At 44.3% G+C, this 11,994-nt stretch overlaps 1 protein-coding gene across 1 annotated transcript in view; it reads right to left on the bottom strand.

The window, feature by feature from the left end:
• The window catches only part of NBEA (neurobeachin), a 928,080-nt gene that overhangs the window by 308,679 nt on the left and 607,407 nt on the right, over nt 1-11,994 (bottom strand). Inside the window, exon 39 of the mRNA XM_006083617.3 lies at nt 10,407-10,550. Coding sequence (XP_006083679.1) covers nt 10,407-10,550 — 144 coding nt within the window. The remainder of the gene's footprint in view (nt 1-10,406; nt 10,551-11,994) is intronic.

Below are 11,994 nucleotides of genomic sequence, written 5' to 3'. Positions count from 1 at the left end.
TTTTTTCATAGTTTACAAAACTGATTTAAGTGTCAAATTAAAATAAATTGAGATTTTATATTAAAATCAGGTGAACTATACTAATTAATTTCAATGTTTTAAGTAATAAAATATTTTAAGCAATATATATAACATAGTAAGTTAAAAATTTTAGTTACATAAGAAAATTTAGGCCCTAATTGACTTTGCTGAATCACTACAAACTAAAAAAACACACCAAACAATTAAAATAAACTGTTATTAATATTATAATTACTTAATTTTCATATTTTCATGTTATAATATTAGCCATTTTCTACAATAAATAATAAATTCAGCTATTCATAATCACACATTTAACTTGACTATTGAGAAGAATGCTTGGGAAGAAAGAAAACTAAAAGTGAAACAGAAAATTGTATGACATTTAAATCTTTAAAACATTGCGGAATATTTATCTTCATTAGAACCAGAAAACTCCAAACAAAATGTAGAAGACCTCTAAAAGGGTAATTATTTAAATAAAATTGTGCTACAAATATGCTGTCAGACTTTTTCTAACTTACCAGAATGATTTTAGGGAATACATATATAAAACTAAAATTAACTATTATGCATATTCATAGACTTCTAAGTATCCTATCTAATAATAGAGAAACATGGTAATTGGCCGTACCTCCGCTACCCTTCCCATTGGCTAATCAGGGCGATATGCAAATTAACTGCCAACCAAGATGGCGGCCAGCAGCCAGGCATCTTGAAGCTAACAGGAGGCTTGCCTGCTTCAGTGACGGAGGAAGCCAAGGTTCCCCACCTGCCTTGCCGGCCTCTGAGCTTGCAGTTTGAGACATTGTTACAAATATAGAAGCTAATCAAAACCCCAGAAACCTGCTTTCAGCCAGCCGGGATCTCAGAGCTGGAGTTGAAACAGTGTTTCGATTATAGAACCCAAACAAACCAGATACCTGCTTTCAGCAGCCGAGGCCTCAGAGCTGGAGCCAAGCCTCAGAGCTGGAGCCAAGCCTCAGAGCTAAAGCTGGCCCAGAATAAAAAAAAAAAGAAAAAAAGGACAGGTTGGGAGCTTCAGTCACCTGCCAGCCTGAAAACGGCCCTCAGCCCCTCACCCAGACTGGCCAGGCACCCCAGTGGGGACCTCCACCCTGAAGGGGGTGTGACCAGCTGCAAACAGCCATCATCCCCTCATCCAGGCTGGCCAGGCATCCCAGTGGGGACCCCCACCCTGATCCAGGACACCCTTCAGGACAAACCAGCCGGCCCCCACCCGTGCACCAGGCCTCTATCCTATATAGTAAAAGGGTAATATGCCTCCCAGCACCGGGATCAGCGGAGCCGCGAGGCCTCCCGGCACTGGGATCAGTGTGACAGGGGGCAGCGCCCAACCCCCTGATTGCCCTGAAGCTCTGGTGTGACAGGGGGCAGTGACCAAACCCCCTGACCGCCCTGTGGTTCTGTGTGTGACAGGAGGCGGGGCCACAACCTCCCTATCCGCCCTGCTCTGTGCCTGATAAGGGGGAGCTCCCCAACCCCCTGATCGCTCTGCAGCTCTGTGTGTGACAGGGTGCAGTGCCCTAACCCCCTGATTGGCCCTGCTCTGTGTGTAACAGGGTGTGGCACCCCAACCCCACCCACGGGCCCTGCTCTGTGTGTGACGGGGTAGAGCCATAACCTTCCCATTGGCCCTGCCCTGAGTGTGACAGTAGCGGCGCCCCAACCCCCTGATCAGCCCTGCTGTGTAGGTGATAGAGGGCGGTGCCCCAACCCCCTGATCTGCCCTTCTCTGTGTGTGACAAGGGGCGGTGCCCCAACTCCCCTATCGGCCCTACTCTGTGCGTGACAGGGGGGAGCGCCTCAACCCCCTGATTGGCCCTGCTCTGTGTGTGACAGGGGGGAGCTCCCCAACCCCCTGATCGACCCTGCTCTGTGCGTGACAGGGTATGGAGCCCCAACCCCCCTGATGGGCCCTGCTCTGTGCGTGACAGGGGGTGGCGCCGCAACCTCCCCATCGACCCTGCCTTGAGTATGACAGAGGGTGGTGCCCCAACCTCCAATGGGCTCTACCCTGAGCGTGACTAGGGGTGGCATCGGAACCTCTCGATCCGCCCTGCTCTGTGCATGACAGGGGGCAGCGCCCCAACTCCCCAATCGGCCCTGCTCTGAGCCCGACCAGGGGCTGCACCTAGGGATTGGGCCTGCCCTCTGCCACCCGGGAGCAGGCCTAAGCCAGCAGGTCATTATCTCCCGAGGGGTCCCAGACTGGGAGAGGGCACAGGCCGGGCTGAGGGACCCCCTCTCCCCCCCGAGTGCACAAATTTTTATACACCGGGCCTCTAGTAATATAATAAAACCAGTATAAAAGTTTAATTATAAACTGAAGATCTTGTTTTTACATCATTTTAGAAGATTCTTTAAGTATATACAGATACATATTTAAATTTACTATTTTGTGTATTTTAGTTCAAACCATATACTTCTTAACTTTATGCAAGCTACTTAACCTCTCTTGGCCTCTATATCTTCATTTGTAAAATTAGGGTAACAATAGCATCTTCTTATACAGTTGTGATTATTAAATAGGTTATTGCACATAAAAACCTTGAAACACTGCCTGGTTCCTATTAAGAAATGCTGGCTATTATTCTTTTCTCAAATTTTATTTCTATAATCGGAATTGATCCTATCTTTTAAACCAAAAAAAACCCCACAATCAATCTTAACTAAGTTGGCAATTTCCCGTATTTTTCTATTGTGATTAATTTTATACACATCTTTTATGATCTCCTGAATTTTGATTTGGAGTTAGAGCTCCTGTGATTGCAAAGTTTTCTTTAACCAGTTTAAATACACTATCGGGTCATTTACAATGATAAGAAAGACATTGTTTATCAAATTTTAATTTCTGAGAAAAAACAATTTTCAGCACAATTGTCAGAGCAACATCAAAAGTTATGTATTTATGTGTCCGGAAACTTCATTAGCAGCTAATCTTTTAAATCTAAGAATACTGGTTTGTAATTAACTTCGAAAAATGATTTTTATGTGACATTGTCACTATCATGTCAGGCTAGATTAATAAATACTAGTAGGCTTCAGCATTTATAGACTGTATCTGTCTATACCTACGTATTTTGTAGACTAACCCTGTGACCCTTACTTCTCTCTTCATAAAACATCTGTCCCTGCCCTGACTTGTGTTGCTCAGTGGTTAGAGCGTTAGCCTGTGCACCAAAGGGTGGTGGGTTTGATTCCTGGTGAAGGGCACATGTCTGGATTTCAGGTTCAGTGCCCCAGAGAGGTTGGGAGGTAACCAATCAATGTGTCTCTCTCACATCAATGTTTTTCTCACTCTCTCTCTCTCTCTCTCCCCCTCCCTACTTCCCATCCACTCTCTCTAAAAATCAATGGAAAAGAATATCCTCAGGTAGGATTAAAACAAAACAAGAAAACATCCCCTACTGTTGTACTACATTCAAAGTTTACGGTCACATTTGTAGACAGCTCTTTTAAAAGTGAATACTGATTTTAGGAAAACCAAGATGGTTGAGTAGGTAAATGAGGTACTCGCTGCCTCCCACAACTACATCAAAATTACAACTAAAATATGGAACAACCATTGTTTAGAACTGCCTGAAAGCTGGCTGAATGGAAGTCCTACAACAAGAAAAGTAAAGAGTGAAGCACATTGAGACTAATAGAAAGGGCGGAGGTGTGGAACAGGCTGGTCCAACACCCACATGTGGCATTTTTTTAATGGGAGGGATATCTCAGCTGCAGAGGCCTCCCATAAGGAGCCAGGGATCCCAGCCACCCACCAGCACTCTTCCCTCCCCCCTGCCACCTCCCCTGGGGAATCAGTGCCAGGAAGTGAAGTTCCATAACTTTGGGCAATAAAATCCAGTGGAGACTGTGGCTGAGTGACACAAAGGCTGCTGGAGAGCCAGGCAGTTCCTCTTAAAGGGCCCATGCATGAACTTACATGGACATGCTCCATTTGAGCTCCAGTGCTGGGGCAATGGCTTGGCCAGATCCAGGAATATACAAGGAGGAAACAAGATTGTCTGGCATCGGAGCAAAAACTTGGGGGTGGCTTTCTCTCAGACAGGGGTGCTCACAGAGGTCATTGTTCCTATGCTGAGACCTCCCCAGGTGCAGAGCTGACTGGCAGCCATATCTGAGTTTCCATCAGCCTGGAGCACACTGCTCACTCTGCCCTAATTCCCTGAGATCCTCCCCCACTAGATTTGCAGCCACACCCAAGTAGTTTGTAGTGGCTTTTCCATATGAAATGGCCTGTCCTAGTTCAGGCTTCAGACTTCCTTAAATCTCTCAAACAAGCAGAAGCTGAAGTCAGCATACCCATACCTATCAAATAAGAGGCCCCAAAACTGGCACTAGAAACAGCCTGCCTTGCTTCACAGCTTGGCCTCACTTGGACACTTCTGAGCCCAACACAAATAACAGCCATCTGCAGATTGCTCTGTAGCTCCGCTAGGTGATCTCAGGCAGTGGCTGACTTTGTAACTCTTTGGAGGCTATAGAGCTAGTGCACCCAGTAGATAGCTTCAGACCATACTAGATTAAAACTCTACGCATCCATGAGTGACACACTCAAGGGGCAGACTCAGTGAGCAACAAAGCCCCACTGAAGCAAGTCCTGTTCCATTTGGGGTATCTTCTGTACAGCAGCCCTTCCACTGTAGTTGCAGCTGGTCTTCACAGCCAATTGGCCTGGAGGTAAATTCCCCCCAGAAATGCCAATAGCAATCAAGGCTCAACTACAACAAGACTGTACACAGTCCACCCAGGGGCACACCTAGAGTGCCCAGCTCAGGTAACTAGGGAGGCTGAGCCACTGGGCCCTATAGGACAACTACTACACAAGGCCATTCTATCAATTCCAGGAGAAATAGCAGCTCTACCTAATATATAGAAACAAACACAGGGAAGCAGCCAAAATGTAGAGCTAAAGAAACATGTCACAAATGAAAGAGCAAAAAAAATCTCGAGAAAAAATACTAAATGAAATGGAAGCAAATAAAGTATTAGATACAGAGTTCAAAGCAATGGTTATAAGGATGCTCAAGGATCTTAATGAGAGCTTCAAGGGACGTAGTGAGAATTTCAAGGATCTTAGTGAGAATGTCAAAGACATGAAAAAGGACCAGTCAGAAATTAAGCATACACTAACTGAAATAAAGAATAATTTACAAGGATTCAACAGTAGAGGATTCTGAGAATCAAATCAAGGATTTGTAATATGAGGAAGCAAAAAACAGCCAATCAGAAGAGCAAAAAGAAAAAAGAATCCAAAAATATGAAGATAGTGTAACAACTTCAAGTGTACCAACATTTGAATTATGGGGGTGCCAGAAAGAGAAGAGAGAGAGCAAGATATTGAAAACCTATTTGAAGAAATAATGACAGAAAACTTCCCCTACCTGCTGAAAGAAATAGATACACAAGTATAGGAAGCGCAGAGAGTCCCAAAACAAAGGGGAACCCAAATTGGTCCACACCAGGCACATCATAATTAAAATGCCAAAGATTAAACACAAAGAGAGAATCTTAAAAGCAGCAAGAAAAAATCAGTTAGTTACCTACCAGGGAGTGCCCATTTGATTGTTAGCTGATTTCTCAACAGAGACTTTGTAGGCCAGAAGGGAGTGGCAAGAAATATTCAAAGTGATGAATAGCAAGGACCTACAACCAAGATTACTCTACCCAGCAAAGCTAACATTTAGAATTGAAGGTCAGATAAAGAGCTTCACAGACAAGAAAAAGCAAAAGGAGTTTACCACCACCAAACCAGTATTACATGAAATATTGAAGGGTATTCTTTAAAAAGAGAAAGAAGAATTAAAAGAAAAGAAGGAGAAGGAGGAGGAGGAGGAAGAAAAGGGAAAAACGATAAAAATATGAAAAATAAAATGGCAATAAATACATATCTATCAACAATTGAATCTAAAAATCAAAATAAACTAACAAGATATCAAATGAACAAAATAAACTGGTGAATAAAATAGAACCAGAGGCATGGGAACATGGAACAGAATGAGGACTCTCAGAGGGAAGGGTGAAGCGGGGGAGGGAGAGAGATTAACCAAAGAACTTATATGTATACTAATGGCCCAGTGCACCAAATTCGTGCACAGAGGGAGGGGTTCCCTCAGCCCAGCCTGCAGCCTCTCCAACTGAGGACCCCTTGGGGGACATCCTTCTCGCAATCTGGGACCACTGACTCCTAACTGCTCACCTGCCTGCCTGCCTGATTACCCCAAACCCCTCTGACTGCCTGCCTGATTGCCACTAACCACTCTGCCTGCCTGCCTGATTGCCCCTAACTGCTTCTGCTTGCCTTCCTGATCACCCCTAACAGCCCTCTCCTGCTGGCCTGATCTCACCCCCAATAGCCCGCCCCTGCCAGCCTGATCTCGCCCTCAACTGCCCTCCCCTGCCAGCCTGATCTCACCCCCAACTCCCCTCCTCTGCAGGCCCGGTTTCCCCAACTGCCCTCCCCTGCCGGCCTGATATCGCCCCCAACAGCCCTCTCCTGCAGGCCTGATCTAGCCCCCAACTTCCCTCCTTTGCTGGCCAATTTGTTTCTGATTGGTCAGTTCCTATGCCAGTCAGTGTCAAAAGCTCCACCTCCTAGACAGCCATTGGTTCTTCACATAACCCATATTTGGTTCTGATTGGTCGGTTTCTATGCCAGTCAGCATCAAAAGCTCCACCTCCTAGGCAGCCATTTGCTCCTCATAGCACCCAAATTCTGTTCTGATTGGTCAGTTCCTATGCCAGTCAGCATCTCTGGGCCTATCAACAGGGCCTGATCAGAAAGGCGGAGCTGATCAGCAGCCCAGGTGAAGGCCTGGAGAGAAATGGAGGTGTGGCTGCTGGCCAGACTGGGAGAGAAAGAGAGAGGCAAGTGCTGATCAAAAGCTGCCACAGAGGCAACAGATCAGTCCCTGTTTCTCTCTTCAGGCCTCTCTCTGGCCCTGATTCGCAGCCTCCTCAGCAGTCAGTGCTGGGGCACCACACCTGCAGGGGAAGCAGTCAGCACTGGGTTGCCATGGCAACCCAGTGCTGACTGCAGGACTGACTTCTGGTTGGTCGAGCCTCCGACCCAGGGTTTTTATATATTAGGATATGCTTTACCTATGGACACAGACAATAGGGTGGTGAAGCCTTGGGGCAGGGCAGAACCAGTTGGAGATGGGCAATGGAGGGAAAAGAAGGGGGGCATATATAATATTGTCTCAACAATAAAGATTTTTAAAATTAATAATAAAATTATATTTTACACAGAGTAAAAATAAATAAAACTGAACACTATGACTAAGCAGAGAATCAATATTTTAGGACAGTTTATAAGATATTTTAGACCTAAGGATTCCAAAAATAGTATGAATTAGGACTATGTAGGTATCAATAGGATCAGATCTTTGCAAAGACAAAACTGTTTAAAATTTATAGAAGTTAGAGGAGTCTTGACAGAGTGAACTGGTAGAGATTCAATTTTTAAATAATTTATTTCAAGCATAGTTTCATTGTTCTTTAGGAATTTTAACTTAATGTTATTTTGGGAATTTTGTTTATAAGCATAAATTAATGTTAATAATCACTCTAGTTACCATTAGAGGAGAGAAATATAAAGGAGTTATTATACCTATAGTATTAGTGGATTTTGCCTATAGTATTACTGGGCATATTATCACAAGAAACTCCAAGGTACTGGCCAAACTTTTATCAAGTAATTAATTACCTTAAGTGGGAACTAATTACCAGAGAGTCTAAACTAAACTGTATAATTACTGAACATATTGAACATATGTAAATGAAGAATGGCAACACATTATCTAAAAAGATCAGGAATAATGTTTGTGAATTTTCTCTAGTTCTTCAGGATCAAGAATAAGACCAAGAAAAGAAAAAAACGAATCTGTGGGCAAAAGGAAATAATGTTTTTCATTTGCTTATATTTCCAAATAACCTCAAATAAAATCTCTGAACTATTAAAACAAATCAAGAAACTAAAAAACCAAAAGTTGAATATTTACTTAGGAATTTGAGGCTAATCTGTGTTCCTAGATTTAAGATTAGTTTTAAATAGAAAATAAAAAGGTTTCATGAAACAGAAACGTTAATAACATAGGCATATCCAGGAATTGGTATTAGAATATAACCCTATTAAACACTTTCTAGAAGAGGGAGAATAATGTATTATCTCTAATTTACAATTACCAGTAATATCATTTCTTCATAAAAGTAGAAGTCTCCAACTGGTAGAAATATAATTGGAGGCTTTCAATAGGAATGCCAGATCATTGCCAGCACACCTCTGGACACAGGAGTGCTATTTTGTAAACAGAATGATGAATATAATCCTACTCCTTTATGATGAATACTAGAGGCCCGGTGCACAAAAATTTGTGCACTCAGGGGGGAGGGGGGGTCCCCCAGCCCGGCCTGTGCCCTCTCCCAGTCTGGGACCCCTCGGGAGATAACGACCTGCTGGCTTAGGCCTGCTCCCGGGTGGCAGAGGGCACGCCCAATCCCTAGGTGCAGCCCCTGGTCAGGCTCAGAGCAGGGCCGATTGGGGAGTTGGGGCGCTTCCCCCTGTCATGCACAGAGCAGGGTGGATTGGGAGGTTGCGATGCCACCCTCAGTCACGCTCAGGGTAGGGCTGATTGGGGGGTTGGGGCACCGCCCTCTGTCACACTCAAGGCAGGGTCGATGGGGAGGTTGCGGCGCCACCCCCTGTCACGCACAGAGCAGGGCCAATCAGGGGGTTGGGGCGCTGCCCCCTGTCACTCACAGAGCAGGGCCCATCAGGGGGGTTGGGGAGCTCCCCCCTGTCACTCACAGAGCAGGGCCCATCAGGGGGTTCAGGAGCTCCCCCCTGTCACTTACAGAGTAGGACCGATAGGGGAGTTGGGGCACCGCCCCCTGTCACACACAGAGCAGGGCAGATCAGGGGGTTGGGGCGCTGCACCCTGTCACACTCAGGGCAGGGCCAATGGGGAGGTTATGGCTCTACCCCGTTACACACAGAGCAAGGCCCATGGAGGGGTGTTGGGGCGCCGCCCTCTATCACCCACAGAGCAGGGCCGATCAGGGGGTTGGGGCACCGCCACTGTCACACTCAGGGCAGGGCTGATGGAGAGGTTATGGCTCTACCCCGTCACACACAGAGCAGGGCCCGAGTGTGGGGGGGGGGGGGTTGGGGCGCCGCACCCTGTCACACACAGAGCAGGGCCGATCAGGGGGTTGGGTAGCTCCTCCCTATCAGGCACAGAGCAGGGCTGATCAGGGGGTTGGGGCGCCTTCCCTTGTCACGAACAGAGCAGGGCAGATAGGGAGGTTGTGGCCCCGCCCCCTGTCACACACAGAGCCGCAAGGCGATCAGGGGGTTTGGGCGTTGCCCCCTGTCACGCTGATCCCGGTGCCGGGAGCCTCGCTCCGCTGATCCCGGTGCCAGGAGGTATATTACCCTTTGGGGGCCGGCTGGTTTTCCCTGAAGGGTGTCCTGGATCAGGGTGGGGGTCCCCACTGGGGTGCCTGGCCAGTCTGGCTAAGGGGCTGAGGGCCGTTTTCAGGCTGGCGGGTGACTGAAGCTCCCAACCGCTCCTTTTTTTCTTTTTTTTTTTTTTATTCTGGGCCAGCTTTAGCTCTGAGGCCTCGCTGCTTAAAGCAGGTTTCTGGCCTTTACCTTCTGTATTTGATACAATGTTGCAGTCCGGCTGGCTGAAGCCCGGCTGACTGAAAGCCGGTTTCTGGGGTTTTGTTTAGCTTCTATATTTGCAACATAGTTGCTTAGAGTTGCAGCTGAGAGGCCGGCAAGTCAGGCAGGGAACGTTGGAGTCCGTAGTCACTGGAGCAAGCAAGCCTCCCTGTTTGCTTCAGTGCATGGCTGCCGGCCGCCATCTTGGCTGACAGTTAATTTGCATAAGGATATGCTGATTAGCCAATGGGAAGGGTAGCGGTCATACGCTAATTACCATGTTTCTCTTTTATTAGTGTAGATAACTCACCCCAATGTTGTATGGCCTGAAAATATGGAAGTGAGGTGAGACTCAACCACTCTTTGAGACTCTCAAGCAGGAGTTTTTAACTTGAGATCTAGAATGATTCCAGGGGTCAGCGAACCCTCTGAAATTGTGTACAACACTGTATGTGTACCTTCGTGAAGCAACCTATTCTCACAGGATTCTAAAACTGTTATGGGCCAACACTGTAAGATATCCATATCCCATCATGTCATTAGAAATGAGATAAATTATTAAAATTCACATAATTGGGCATTATTCTAACCACTGGCACACACTTTTCCACCAGGAGATAGATTTTAAATTCAGTAATCATGTGACTATTATTTACAACAAATAGAAGAAAAAAATTAAAAAAATTACCTGCAAGATTATCAATTTCTTTTTCCTGTAGCAGACTGACTGCATCATCATCTCCTTCGAGCATAAGTTCTGTCTCTGCATTCTGATTCACTATTGCTTGACTTCTGAATGTTTTCTTGGACTTCACCACATCTTCTTCAGTGCCTAGTCACAAGTGAAATACAATAATTTAGGTCATTGTGATTGTTTTGTTTTCAGTGAGTATTAAACATAATCTATTATTTTTCATAATTATATGCTGCATTTACACATTACAACTATAGAGCACTTTTACATTCTTTATCTTGTTCAGTCTTCTAAATAATTGTGAGAAAGATGGTGTAATCTACTACCCTTGTTTTACAGATGAGGCAACAGGCTGACAAAGCTACTTGTCTATAGAGAAACCTAGGTGAGTTAAATTAGGAGTTGGCTGGTGGTAGAGAAAGGCAACTTGGGTTTCTAAGATCACTGCACTTTCTATCAAATATCTATATCTCACTAAAAACTCAGTTTTCTGATCCATTAAATCACACAATTTTACATAAGTATACCTTTGTGTGAATTAGGTAATCAACTGGACAGATCTTTTAAAAATATAAAAAGTTATGAAGAAAATAAGAAAGCATTCACATCTGAAGGAAGATATGGTTGTTATTGGGAAGCTATAGAAAGGTGGAGTTAGGAATAATGCAGACATAAAATGTACTTCACAATAGCTATTTCTTTAGCAATTAATAAAATAATGGTTTTCTAAAGTGATATCCTGACTTTGTTACATAAAATAGTATAAATGGCCAAAATCAAAATACACAAAAATAAGTCAGAAAAATGCAAATATAGCAAAGTTTACCTAGCATTAATAGGTCAATCAATATGAAGGTTAAAAATTAAAATGCATTTGAAACTCTCATGGATTTGACTGCTTAACAAATATTTCAATATTTTCACTCAAACACCTTCTTTGGCAGGTGTCAATGAATCTAAAATTACCTGAATTTCAAGTAAATTATATATGTGAAATATCTCTACTTCATATCAATGTATTAGGATGTAGGCTTTAAGGAGCAGCATTAACTGAGAAAACACTGTCACATCTCATTTGGTGGACATATTCCTGAAAATGGAAGCTTAACAAATCACTCCTATATGGTGTTGTTTTATCATAATTCTAGGGAATGTTATATTGTGTACACATGCAATTACTCTCCAAGTCCTGTCATACCTTTGGTCAAAATTCTCTTCGTTTAACAATTAATAATATTTTTGGTCGATTTTCCCAAGCCCAATAGAGGACTTCTAACAACAGTCCTTTAAAACCTGTTAATATCCACTCCACCATTTTCTTAGAAGTATGCACTGTGAAACTTGCACTATAAAACACTATTAGCCTTTTTCTGCAGCTTGCACTTCTTTTTGTCAGCAATTCAAAGCCAATACTGTTTGCTAAAACATTAACAAATTGATTCAAAAGTAGCCCATCGAGGAGTAAAAACACATGTTGAGGAACACAGTCATGTCACAATAGCACTGTAGAGTGTCATTGGCTGAGAGGTACAGTCTGTCATCCTAGCTCTTGCTGGATAGTAGTATTTAGAGAGCATGATTA

The sequence above is a fragment of the Myotis lucifugus genome, unplaced genomic scaffold (assembly GCF_000147115.1).
Source record: "Myotis lucifugus unplaced genomic scaffold, Myoluc2.0 scaffold_7, whole genome shotgun sequence".
NCBI classification, from domain to species: domain Eukaryota; kingdom Metazoa; phylum Chordata; class Mammalia; order Chiroptera; family Vespertilionidae; genus Myotis; species Myotis lucifugus.
This window is presented reverse-complemented; position numbering and strand designations above follow the sequence as displayed.